At 41.3% G+C, this 13,699-nt stretch overlaps 1 protein-coding gene across 1 annotated transcript in view; it reads right to left on the bottom strand.

Moving 5' to 3' along the window:
- Positions 1–13,699, bottom strand: part of LOC111974218 (dematin) — a 105,600-nt gene that overhangs the window by 25,567 nt on the left and 66,334 nt on the right. Inside the window, exons 12-16 of the mRNA XM_024001871.2 lie at positions 9,048–9,192; positions 8,869–8,913; positions 8,567–8,716; positions 7,323–7,462; positions 7,082–7,187 (exon numbers count right to left, since the gene is read on the bottom strand). Of these exons, the coding sequence (XP_023857639.2) occupies positions 7,082–7,187; positions 7,323–7,462; positions 8,567–8,716; positions 8,869–8,913; positions 9,048–9,192 (586 nt within the window). The remainder of the gene's footprint in view (positions 1–7,081; positions 7,188–7,322; positions 7,463–8,566; positions 8,717–8,868; positions 8,914–9,047; positions 9,193–13,699) is intronic.

The following is a 13,699-nucleotide window of genomic DNA, read 5'->3' as shown; positions in this document are numbered from 1 at the left end:
GCTAGAGCACGATGAGCCAAGTAAAGACACCACAGCCAGACCCTTCCCTAACCCAGACGATGCTGGGCCAATAGTGTGCCGCCCTATGGGACTCCAAGTCACAGCCGGTAATGACACAGCCTGAGATCAGAACCCCAGGCCATAGTGACACCGGAACACTGCATTGCAGTGCCTTAGACCGCTGCGCTACTCRGGAGGCCCACTCAACTCCAACTTTTAATGTGGATAAATAGGCAAATTGCAACATAAGCACTTGGGACCAGTGTTGGGGTTAATCATTTCTTACAGTATTATATTACATKAATATATTACTATTATGGGTAACAGAGTTTTATAACAAGTAACTGTCTTCAAATATTGTAATATTATTACGGTTACTTTTTCATGTAACCCGTATAGTACTTTCAGAAGCATATCTCTACTGGCATGTTATATACTGTACATATTTTAAAGACTTGTCTCATGCTAACGGAATTCATGCTGTAGGCCAGGTAATTCCCAAACTGGGGTACTTGGAGGTACGTGAAATGCGGTCGGGGGTACGTGATTAACATCACATTTTCAAACAGCATTTATATTTTCCAATGGGTCTATACATTTGGGTGAGGTTTTTTTCTCGCCTGAGTAGCCTTGTTTCACWGCCAAAAATAAAATTAAACCATCAAGTGAAATAACTACACAATGTCAAATACAGGTAGCCTAGTCAAATAATTAACATCCAATCACATTAACCGTTACTCTCTCACGGGAATTCCAATAACGGTCTGTATGTAGCCAAACGTAGCGGCTGCTCATTACGTTTACTCGAAAATTGATAAATGGTTAAAAAAAAAGTAAGGCCGACGTCCATAGAAACACATACCAGCTCTACTGATAGTACTGCTACCTGCACCCGTCGACGACACAAATTGTTCTGCTTCCACGAGCACATCCAATGCTAGCATCAGTAATTCTACATTTGTTGTTAGCCCAGCTAGCATGGACACTGACAGTAGTGAATCTGATGCAGCCGAAGAGCTACTGCCCCCTTACCCGGGAAAGCACCGAYCACAAGACAGGGACGTTGGACCTAAGTCCTCCACAATAGTATTGCCTGTCCTGGCCACTCGGAAGCTCACCATATAAGACGCTTCTAGCCTGTTCTTATTAATGGTATCTGTTGCTTTTATACATGTCTTACTTCTCGAAAGTTGTCTTAATTCTCGCTCAAAAAACTCCCGTGGCCTATTTTTCAAATTGGCATGTTTTGTTTCAACAATTACTACTTTGCATACAAGCCAGTGAATTCTATGCTTTACAGCTGGATGAGTCAACAGACATGGCGGGCCTGGCACAGCTCCTGGTATATGTCCGTTACGTTTATGGGAGGTCAATTAAGGAAGACATCCTCTTCTGCAACACTGGAAACCAGGACAACAGGAGAGGATATTTTTAAAGTACTGGACAGCTTTGTGACATAAATGGACTTCGGTGGTCAAGATGTGTTGGTATCTACACTGATGGCGCAAAAGCCATGACAGGGAGACATAGTGGAGTGGTAACACGCGTGCAAGCAGTTGCTCCCGATGCCACTGGGGTACACTGCAGTATCCACCGAGAGGCTCTTGCTGCCAAAGGAATGCCTGACAGCTTGAAAGACGTTTTGGACACTACAGTGAAAATGGTTAACTTTGTTAAAGCAAGGCCCCTGAACTCTCTTGTATTTTCTGCACTATGCAATGATATGGGCAGCAACCATGTAACGCTTTTATAACATACAGAAGTGCGCTGGTTATCAAGGGGCAAAGTATTGACACGTTTTTTTAAATTGAGAGACGAGCTTAAAGTTCTTTACTGACCATMATTTTCACTTGTCTGACCGCTAGCATGATGACGAGTTTCTCACACGACTGGCCTATCTGGGTGATGTTTTTTCTCGCCTGAATGATCTGAATCTAGGATTACAGGGACTCTCCGCAACTATATTCAATGTGCGGGACAAAATTTAAGCTATGATTAAGAAGTTGGAGCTCTTCTCTGTCTGCATTAAGAAGGACAACACACATGTCTTTCCATCATTGTATGATTTTTTTGTGTGCAAATTAACTCAAGCTTACGGACAATGTCAAATGTGATATAGCGAAGCACCTGAGTGAGCTTGGTGTGCAATTACGCAGGGACTTTCCCAAAAAGGATGACACAAACAACTGGATTCGTTATCCCTTTCATTCCCTGCCTCCAGTCCACTTACCGATATCTGAACAAAAGAGACTCAAAAGAGAAATTGCAACAAGCGGTACTGTGAAAATTGAATTTAATCAGAAGCCACTGCCATATTTCCGGATTGGGCTGCGCTCAGAGTATCCTGCCTTGGCAAATCGCGCTGTTAAGACACTGATGCCTTTTGCAACCACGTACCTATGTGAGAGTGGATTCTCAGCCCTCACTAGCATGAAAACTAAATACAGGCACAGACTGTATGTGGAAAATGATTTAAGGCAGACTCTCCAATACAACCCAACATTGCAGAGTTATGTGCATGCTTTCAAGCACACCCTTCTCATTAACCTGTGGCGAGTTATTCACAGTTTTCGATGAACAAATAAAGTTTTATTTGTAAGAAGGCTAAATAAAGAGCAAAATTATTAATTATTTTTATATTATTATTTGTTCCCTGGTCTTATAAGAGCACTTTGTCACTTCCCATGAGCTGGCTTGTGACAAACTCACACTAATTTTTATGTTTAATAAAAGTATCGTATAGTGTGTGTGTGTGTGTGGCAGGCTTACAATGATGGCAAAAAACAACATTTGAGAGTGTGCTGACCCTGGTGCTAGAGGGGGTACACAACTGGAGGTTGAATGTCTGAAGGGGTACGGGACTATAAAATGTTTGGGAACCACTGCTGTAGGCTATCCTGTTTCCAAAAGTGTGTTGTTACCCCGCTTAACCTTTTCTCTGTGCAAATGCTCCCATAATTTGAGTTAATCGAAGACATTTTTGTCAAATGCAAATTCTGCAAAGGCAGTATAGATCTCTTTTTCCAGAAACACYACATCAAACCTGAAAAAGAATCAAAGCTGGTAGCCKAAGTTCCAGAAGTGCATGAAARATGAGAAATCTATAACCATTATRGTAGAACTTTAGTTTAGTGTTGAAATAAGAGGGTAACAACCTGAAAAGTATCTGGAAACAACATTGAAACAAGACGGAAACAACCACGTAAGAACGCAATAATAACTGGTTCATAGTTAGTATGTAGCTGCTTAATACTGATATAAAGGGTGATGCATTTTCCTGTTTGTTATGTAGAAATCATTATTTGTTACTGAAGAACTATCAATACATTGTTTTTATTTKACCTTTAYTTAACTAGGCAAGTCAGTTAATAACAAATTCTTATTTACAATGACAGGTCCTTCTCCCTCGAATGCTCAGTTTGGCGGGGTGGCCAGCTCTAGGAAGATCTTCCATTTAAGAAAGATGGAGGCCACTGTGTTCTTGGGGACCTTCAATGCTGCAGAAATGTTTTGGTACCCTTCCACAGATCTGTGCCTCGACAGAATCCTGTCTCGGAGCTCTTAGGGAAATTCCTTCGACCTCATGGCTTGGTTTTTGCTCTGACATGCACGGTAAATGGTGGGACTTCATTTAGAAAGGTGTGTGCCTTTCCAAATCATATCCAATCAATTTAATTTACCACAGGTGGACTCCAATCAAGTTGTAGAAACATCCCAAGGACTGAAGCAAAATCTCAAGACATCTGTCAGGAAGTTAGAGCTTGGTCACAAATGGGTCTTCCAAATGGACAATGACCCCAAGCATACTTCCAAAGTTGTGTCGAAATGGCTTAAGGACAACAAAGTCAAGGTATTGGAGTGGCCATCACAAAGCCCTGACCTCAACCTACATTTGTGGGCAGAACTGAAAAAGCAAATGCTAATTCAGCRTATGTAAACTTCTGACCCACTGGAAATGTGATGAAAGAAATAAAAGCTGAAATAAATGATTCTCTCTGCTATTATTATGACATTTCACATTCTTGAAATAAAGTGGTGATCCTAACTGACCTAAGACAGGGAATTTTAACTAGGATTAAATGTCAGGAATTGTGAAAAACAGAGTTTAAGTGTATTTGGCTAAGGTGTATGTGAACTTCTGACTTCAACTGTATGTACTTATTGAGCCAGTATAGTTAGGCCCTTTCCAGAAGAAACCATTAACCCACCTCCCTAGGCACTTGTTTAGATCTGAAACAACTTGATARGTGTAAGAAAATATTTTATTGATCATAGTGATCCAGAAGTATCATTAAAACAGGTTAATATTCTCCACCAACATTAGACAGCTATACAGAAGGCCCTTCAAGTGCTGAAATAAGTAAATAAAATCAATGATGAAAATACTCAGACTAATCAATACCTGACCTGGAAAAGGTGGCGTASCAGGAAGATTGGCGTACTGTGAACGAAGAGGTTGTGAGTTCAAATCCCAGGTGAGGACTGTATAATTACTGTATAAATTAACATGCATGATGTAATTGAGTACTGTATGTCAAATATGTAAGTTGAAAACATTGTATGTTAGAAGCACTGTGTGTGTGAGTATTCTAAACCTTACCAACAGACAATGAGCTATGGATAGATCAGGGGTTCATAAATCAGGGGCTTGGAAAAAGTAATAATATGAGATGTGTGATGAACTTTTCTTTGGACACAAATGAAACGTGTCTAGAACATAAATATCTTACAGTGCCTTAAGAAAGTATTCATACTCCTCGACTTATTCCAAATGTTATTGCGTTACAGCCTGAATTAAAAATTGATAAAAAAAAATAATAATTCTCACTCATCTGCACACAATACCCCATAATGACAAAGTGAAAACTTGTTTTTAGACTTTTTTGCAAATGTTTTGAAAATTAAATACAAATATCTATGTGTTCACACCCCTGAGTCAATACATATTAGAATCACCGTTGGCAGCGGTTACAGCTGTGAGTCTTTTTGGGTAAGTCTGGATTGTACAATATTTGCACATTACTCTTTTTTAAATTCTTCAAGCTATGTACAGTTCCTTGTTGATCATTTTCAAGTCTTGCCATAGATTTTCAAGMCGATTTAAGTCAAAACTGTAACTAGGCCACTCAGGAACATTATATGTCGTCTTGGTAAGCAACTCCAGTGTATATTTGGCCTTGTGTTTTAGGTTACTGTCCTGCTGAAAGGGGAAATTGTCTCCCAGTGTCTGTTGTAAAGCAGACTGAACCAGGTTTTTTCCTCTAGGATTGTGTCTGTGCTTAGCTCTATTCTACTTCCTTTGATCCCCCCAAAAAAATTCCTTAGTCCTTGTCGATGACAAGCATACCCATAACATGAAGTAGCCACCACCATGCTTGAAAATATGAAGAGTGGTACTCAGTGATGTGTTGTGTTGGATTTGACCCAAACATAATGCTTTGTATTCAGTACATAAAGTACATTTCTTTGGATTTTGTTTTTGCAGTTTTACTTTAGTGCTTTATTGCAAACAGGATGTTTTTGGGAAAGAAATCTACAGATTTCCTTCTTTTCTCTGTCATTTAGGTTAGTATTGTGGAGTAACTACAATGTTTATGAGCCATCCTCTGTTTCCTCCTATCACAGCCATTAAASTCGAACTGTTTCAAAGTCACCATTGGACTCATGGTGAAATCCCTGAGCAGTTTACTTCCTCTCCRGCATCTGAGTTAGGAAGGACACCTGCATCTATGTAACAACTGGGTGTATTGATACACCATCCAAAGTGTAATAATAAGTTCACCATGCTCATATTTCTGCTTTTTAAATTACCTATCTACCAATAGGCACCCTTCTTTACAAGGCATTGGTAAACCTCCCTGGTCTTTGTGGTTAAATCTGTGTTTGAAATTCACTGCTCGACTGAGGGACCTTACAGATAATCGTATGTGTGGGGTAGAGATGAGGTAGTCATTCAAAAATCATGTAAACACTATTATGGTACACAGTGAGTCTATGCAACGTGTTATGTGACTTTTTTTTTTTTACTCCTGAACTTATTTAGGCTTGCCATAACAAAGGGGTTGAAGACATATTGACTCGAGACATGCCAGCTTTGAATTTTTTTATTAATTGGTAAAAATTTCTACAAACACTTTGACATTATGGGATGGGATATTGTGTGTAGGCCAGTAACACAAATCAATTTTAAATTCAGGCTGTAACACAACAAAATGTGGAAAAAATCAAGGGGTGTGAATACTTTCTGAAGGCACTGTATATTCTGAGAACATGGCAACCATGTTCTGTGTGTTAGGTGGGATGTTGATGGACTATTCTCCTAACCCACAAAAAAATGGACACAAATGTTTTTGCCAACTTTCCATGAAACGTGTCTAGAACATGAATATCTTATGTTCTGAGAACATGTCTACATGTGTATGTTTGGCTGTCCTTTGATGGAATACTCTCCTGATCCACAGAAAACTGGACACATCATTGTTCTTGCAATGTTCTCATTTAACGTGCCTAGAACATTGTCAGAAACTAGCTGTGAAGGCAGGAGAGCGATATGCTTTTACAGGCTCGTCTGTCTGGCATGTCAATGTTTTCTTACAGAATATAAAAGGCTGTCACAGAGAAGAGAAGATGCAGGACAAAGTCGGGGGTGGATGATTTTCGTCCCAAATGCCACACTATTCCCCATATAGTGCACTACTTTTGACCAGGGCCCATGGTCAAATGTAGTACACAATGTAGGGAATAGGKTGCCATTTGGGACACAGACGATGTTGTAGGTGGAGGAAGTGTGGAATCTTTACCATTTCTACAAAGGATTTTAAATGGAGCATATGTGTGATTTTGTGTGTTTCTTTCTCGTTTCCACCACACTCACAAGGTCACAATCTAACACAGTGTTAGTCAACTCCTGCACTGGGGATTAGCACCGGTTACCTGGGATGTTGCTTGTTTGTCAAACAAGTTAAATTGTTAATATAAATAGTCCTTCAAGGAAGACGGACCTTAGTTTCCTGGTCTCTTGAACATAAAAGGTTGATAAACATACTCTCACGGACACAAAGTGAATCTGCCTCTCTCTTACCCATGTGCATTGCTGTCCGGTCAGGCAGTGAGCGAGTTTTCCTGCGGATGGGCACAGCTTTATCCAGCTCCTCTTTCAAGATTATCTTTCCCAAATTCGACTGAATCTGCAGGGTAGACATATAGAATGTCAAAAGGTTTTCAAAGCAACCACTATCATTGAGTTACACTTAAAAAAACAATTAGGTGTGTTCAATAGCCAAATTTGGGAGAATTTGTTAGAAATAAAACCTGTTCCGTACTTTGTTGAGCTCCTGCTTCTGCAGTTCCCGTAGTCCCCACATATCATCGGACAGGTCTCCATTGTCATATTCATCGTCCTCCTCATCCCTCTCTCCCTCCTCCCTCCTCCGGGACTCAGCCTTCTTCCTCCACTCTGTCTCTGTGGTGGAGGGGAGGCAAGTGTTAGAGGAAACCCTGGTACTACTAAGCTCTATTACTCTATCACTCTCCACTACCAACCCTCACTATCCCTCCTCATTGGAAGCTTAGTAGCTCATCAGCGGCCCGGCGTCGGCAATGTTAGCAGCCCACTGCCAATTTTAGCCATCAGCTTTACAGCGGTAGCCGACACTTCAGGCTAAGAGCAGCATTAACTGTCGGAACTGTTAAGGATGGTCGGTGTGCTGTTGTGTTACTAGAGGCATGCCACCATGACGGCTAGCGACACTGGTCCGATATCAGTTTACCAGTTTACTGTACCTACAATGGTGTGCTGCCTCATAGCCACCAATGTTTTATAAGTGCTTGCTGGCTGGGATCGTTCACTACATGGGTTGCGAAAGGAGGGTATATTACTGGAAACTTTCAAAGTTTACCAGTAAACTACCAAAATGTGGGGAATTTTATAAGATGACATACAGTGGTCTTTTTGGGTACTTGAGATTATCACAGGCATCTGTAATTATCTTTGGCCTTATCACATGTAGAGTATATAACATTTTAAAATAAAATAATGTAAAAATATAAAACTGAATGACAAAGCTGTAAAAAATTATTCTAAATGTAAACCATCAACTTATTGAATACGATTGGTGTTAAATATGAAGGTTTCAACACGAAGTGTCTTTTATATATTTTTTACACTTATATTTTACTATGTCAATGTGTTTTGTTGTAAATGTTTTGGCACCAAACTGGTGGCATTTGTAAAAAAGTAAATACATGAAAGAGTTGCAGAGTTAATAAAAAATCATCCCATTATTGATTAGATGCTTTTTTCATTAATTAGGCTATTTTCTCTTGAACCATATGGTCTATCCACTAGAAACTCATGGACAATATGGACACAGATATACAAAAAAATTATACTATATATGAATACATTTTTTAAAAGTTATTCAAGTATAAATTACCTAAATTACCATAGATTACCTGTCAATTAGCAAAATTACAGAAGATTACAGTTACTTTGTTAAAATACCGGTGGCTTTGCAACCCTATTGATTACTATTCACAGTTGTGTAATTAATAGTGTGAGACATACCAACTGCAGCCAGGGAGGGGGGGCAGGGCCAGTAATCTGTCTCAATCTTGGAGGGTTTGTTGGGATCAGGTGGCTGGGCGGCAGGGAATTTAGATGACTCAATGATGAGGTCCTCTATGTGTTTCCCCTGGGGGATGGATGCTAATACATCTAGAGACACACACACACACAAACACAAGGAGATATACAGTAAATGTGCACAGAAAAACATCCAATGTTACCTTTTAATGTCAAATATTATGCCAGTATACAGTAAATTACAGTAAATTACACACACACATCAATTAAGTTGCATGAAATACCTTGTTTGTAAATTGGTGGCTTCTTGTATATATTCATTCCATTATCTGCAATGAAAAGATCAAATCAAAATGGACATCAGTCCCAGATGAAAGCAAAGCAGGCCAGAGAAGAGAAGGGAGCAGAGAAGAGAAGAGAAGATAGGAGAGAAGAGGATAAGTGTGCTGATGGATTACAATACCTGGCCTGTGAAAGTGCTGTGTGGGGAGCTTGGTGGCGGTGTCTAATGCAGAGCTGGTTTTGAGCTGGAGGTTTGAACCTGCTGATGACCCTCCAGGTGACTCCCTGCTCTCCAGCCACTCCTTGGGATCCTTGAATAGAATGGTCTAGGGACATGAGTTTAACATTACTGTCCGGATCCGAATTGATATTCATACCGTAACCCAAACACACATTGGGAAAGTGCATGAAAATGAGGGTTCTGTGTACATTAGATTTCATCCCTGAGTGAAGAAGCCAGTGAGGTCACAGCAAACAATAAGAGTGTAACAGATGCTCATCGTTCCCATGGTAACTGTTTTTTGCAAACGTGCTTGTGTGGAATCGTGGGCTTTTAGACAATGAATGGGTCTAATCCTGGATGCTGATTGGTTAAAACTGCATTCCTGTCGGTGTCTATTCCACAAATAAAAAATCTGTTGAAATACCTATTTGAATCCATGATGGCGTAGGAGTGGGATGTGTTGATTGTCTTGTCCCGTCCCTTGTATATATCGTTTCCTTCTTCGTATATATTTCATATTTTTAATCAAATTTTTCCATCTACGAACTGAACATACGCTCCTGCAACCCGCCTCACCCAATGCGGTACGGATCTGCTATTTTTTATACTTTAGAACCGTAACACTCTTCAAGCTAGCCAGCTACTAGCTAGTAGTCAGTTAGCCACTGCTAGTTAGCCATCACCGTTAACTGGGACATCTGCCAGCTTCAGCCCGGTCAACTCCTGCCAGCCAGCACAGAGCGATATCAACCCAGAGCATATCGGACTGCTTTTCTCCACCATATCTCCGGATTCCAACCGCAAGCTCTGAACCTTTACTCCAGATCATCGCAGTTAGCTAGCTGCTATCCAAGTGGCTACTCTTGGCTAACGTCTCTGTCCCGAAGCAAGCACCAGTTAGCCTGGAGCTAGCCTCGAATCTAGGCCCATCTCCCGGCTAGCCGAATAGATCTATCAAGAATTCCTGGGCTTCAATTACCTCTTTTGCCAATTGGCCTGGACCCTTTGCTGCCGACACTGAGCCCCGCCGATCCATCACGACTGGTCTGCCATGACGTAACTATCCGAGGGGGTTTCAACAGGCTCCCCCGTTACGACATCCCCCTGAGGACCATCTGCTAGCCTGCTGCTAGCTGTCTGAATCTGTCTGAATCTCCGTGCCTCCAGCTCGCCTAGCTACTCACTGGACCCTGTGATGTCTCGGCTACACACGCCTCTCCCTAAAGTCAATATGCCTTGTCTATTGCTGTTCTGGTTAGTAATTTTTGTCTTATTTCACTGTAGAGCCTCCAGCCCTGCTCAATACGCCTTAGCTAGCCCTGTTGTTCCACCCCCCCCCCACACATGCGGTGACCGCACTTGGCTTAAATGGTGCTTCAAGAGACAAAACCTCTCTCATCGTCACTCAATGCCTAGGCTTACCTCCACTGTACTCACATCCTACCATACCCTTGTCTGTACACTATGCCTTGAATCTATCCTTCCGTGCCCAAAAACCTGCCCCCTTTACTCTCAGTTCCGAACTCACTAGACGACCAGTTCTTTTAGCCTTTAGCCATACTCTTATCCTACTCCTTCTCTGTTCCTCTGGTGATGTAGAGGTTAACCCAGGCCCAGCATCACTCCCATTCCCCAGGCGCTCTCATTTGTTGACTTCTGTAACCGTAAAAGYCTTGGGTTCATGCATGTTAACATTCGAAGCCTCCTCCCTAAGTTTGTTTTATTCACTGCTTTAGCACACTCCGCCAACCCGGATGTCCTAGCCGTGTCTGAATCCTGGCTTAGGAAGGTCACCGAAAATCCTGAAATTTCCATCCCTAATTATAACATTTTCCGACAAGATAGAACTGTCAAAGGAGGTGGAGTTGAAATCTACTGCAGAGATAGCCTGCAGAGTTCTGTCATACTATCCAGGTCTGTGCCCAAACAATTATTTTAAAAGAACCTTTCCAGAAACAAGTCTCTCACCGTTGCCGCTTGTTATAGACCGCTTCWGCCCCCAGCTGTGCCCTGGACACCATAAGTAAATTCATTGCACCCCATCGATCTTCAGAGTTCATACTGTTAGGTGACAAACAGGGACATKCTTAACACCCCGGCCGTCCCACAATCTAAACTAGATGCCCTCAATCTCACACAAATTATCAAGGAACCTACCAGGTACAACCCAAAATACGTAACCATGTGCACCCTCATAGATATCATCCTGACCAACTTGCCCTCTAAATACACCTCTGCTGTCTTCAACCAGGATCTCAGCGATCACCATTGCCTGCGTGCGTAATGGGTCCGCGGTCAAACAACCCCCCCCTCATCACTGTCAAACGCTCCCTAAAACACTTCAGCGAGTAGGCCTTTCTAACCGACCTGGCCCGGGTATCCTGGAAGGATATTGACCTCATCCCATTAGTAGAGGATGCCTGGTTGCTCTTCAAAAGTGCTTTCCTGTCCATCTTAAATAAGCATGCCCCATTCAAATAAATTTGAACTAAGAACCGATATAGCCCTTGGTTCACCCCCAGACTTGACTGCCCTTGACCAGCACAAAAACATCCTGTGGCGTTCTGCATTAGCATCGAATAGCAACTCTTCAGGGAAGTCAGGAACCAATATACACAGTCAGTTAGGAAAGCTAAGACTAGCTTTTTCAAACAGAAATTTGCTTCCTGTAGCATTAATTCCAAACCTCCTCCCAGCTGCCCACTGCATTGAGGAGCGGAAACACTGTCACCAATGTCATGACGTGGCGCTCTTTGGGTATAGCGTGCCTTCCCCCTCTCTCTCTCGCCTACACCCAGGCTGCTGTTATCTCAGGTCGTAAATTCCTGGAGGAGACTCTCTTCCTCATGGCCAGACAGTATAGAGAGAGAAAAGGTTTCACAGGAGAACAAAGGAATTTCTTCCACATCACAGAACTTGAGAACTGAACAATGTTCATGTTCTGGAGAATGTATAAACKGTCGGTGAAGTAGCCAGCTACAAACTGGTCCATTTTGTACAATTTCGTGAAACTCATGAGAGACAATACAGCCACATTACCATAACCCTGTTTATASAAAAGTCTCAGTTATGAGGTTTGCATCTAATTGTTGTATAAAATGAATGAGTAAAGATGAAACTATTTGTGAAATTATGTCATGTGATTTTAAACTGTTTAATAAAGGAAACTCCAATTCCCTTTGGAGTTGAACTTCTTATGGATAGGGGGCAGCATTTTCAGCGTGCCCAGAGTAAACAGCCTTTTTGGACTTTTCGTCCGTACTTTCCGCTGAACTTGCACGCGCGTCGTGAGTTTGGATTTGTTTACCAAACGCGCTAACAAAAGGAGGTATTTGGACATAAATGAACTTTATGGAACAAATCAAACATTTATTGTGGAACTGGGATTCCTGGGAGTGCATTCTGATGAAGATCATCAAAGGTAAGTGAATATTTATAATGCTATTTCTGACTTATGTTGACTCCAACATGGCGGATATCTTCTTGGGTTGTGTTGGTCTCTGAGCGCCGTACTCAGATTACTGTATGGTTTGCTTTTTCCGTCAAGTTTTTAAAAATTCTGACACAGCGGTTGCATTAAGGAGAAGCATATCTTTAAATCTGTGAATCACACTTGTATCTTTTATCAATGTTTATTATGAGTATTTCTGTGATTTGATGTGGCTCTGTGCAAATTCACGGGATGTTTTGGAGGCAAAGCCAAATGTAAACTGAGGTTTTTGGATATAAATATGAACTTGATCGAACAAAACATACATGTATTGTGWAACGTSTTGTCCAGGGAGTGTCATCTGATGAAGAATATCAAAGGTTAGTGATTCATTTTATCAATATTTCTGCTTTTTGTGACTCCCCTCTTTGGTTGAAAAATCGCTGTATGCTTTCTGTGACTAGTTGCTGACCTAACATAATGATATGTTTTGCTTTCGCCGAAAAGCTTTTTTGAAATCGGACACTGTGGTTGGATTAACGAGAATTTTATCRTTAAAGTGGTGTCTAATACTTGTATGTTTGAGAAAATTGAATTATGAGATTTCTGTTGATTGAATTTGGTGCCCTGCAATTTCATTGGCTGTTGGTGAGGGGTTCCGCTAGCGGAACGTGGTTCCCAGTCCTAGACAGGTTMAATTTTGAGACTATCGATACCGACAGAATAAGAACAAATCTTTGATACTAATTACTAGTCTGCAGCTAGGAATTATGTACCCGTGAACGTGAAGGCCGACAACCGCCGAAACATCTATCCTATAACAACTATTGCTGAATGTTACTCTGAACTATCCATTCTAACCACGGCAGAGAGAGAGAGGGCGGATAAACCGAGATCACGATGACACACTGAGCGTAAATATATATATTGATTGCAATTATTCCCGAATGAGTGAGCGTTCATGTGTAAAGGATTAGCATTTCAATTGTTATAATTTTCAACTTTGTAGTGTCTTATCTTTCGCGCCCTCCTCAGTATMTTTGTCTAACAAGCCGCCATGCCGGTTTAGCCCACTAGGGCACATTTCCCCATTTCCTTGTAACTATATCTATTGTTTGTTTGTTTATGCATTTATGTGATTATTTAGTTATGGATGATGGATGAAATGGATGATTCATAG

The sequence above is a fragment of the Salvelinus sp. IW2-2015 genome, linkage group LG15 (genome assembly GCF_002910315.2).
Source record: "Salvelinus sp. IW2-2015 linkage group LG15, ASM291031v2, whole genome shotgun sequence".
Classification (NCBI taxonomy): Eukaryota; Metazoa; Chordata; class Actinopteri; order Salmoniformes; family Salmonidae; genus Salvelinus; species Salvelinus sp. IW2-2015.
The sequence above is the reverse complement of the archived record's forward strand: the minus strand, read 5'-3'. Positions and strand labels throughout refer to the sequence as shown.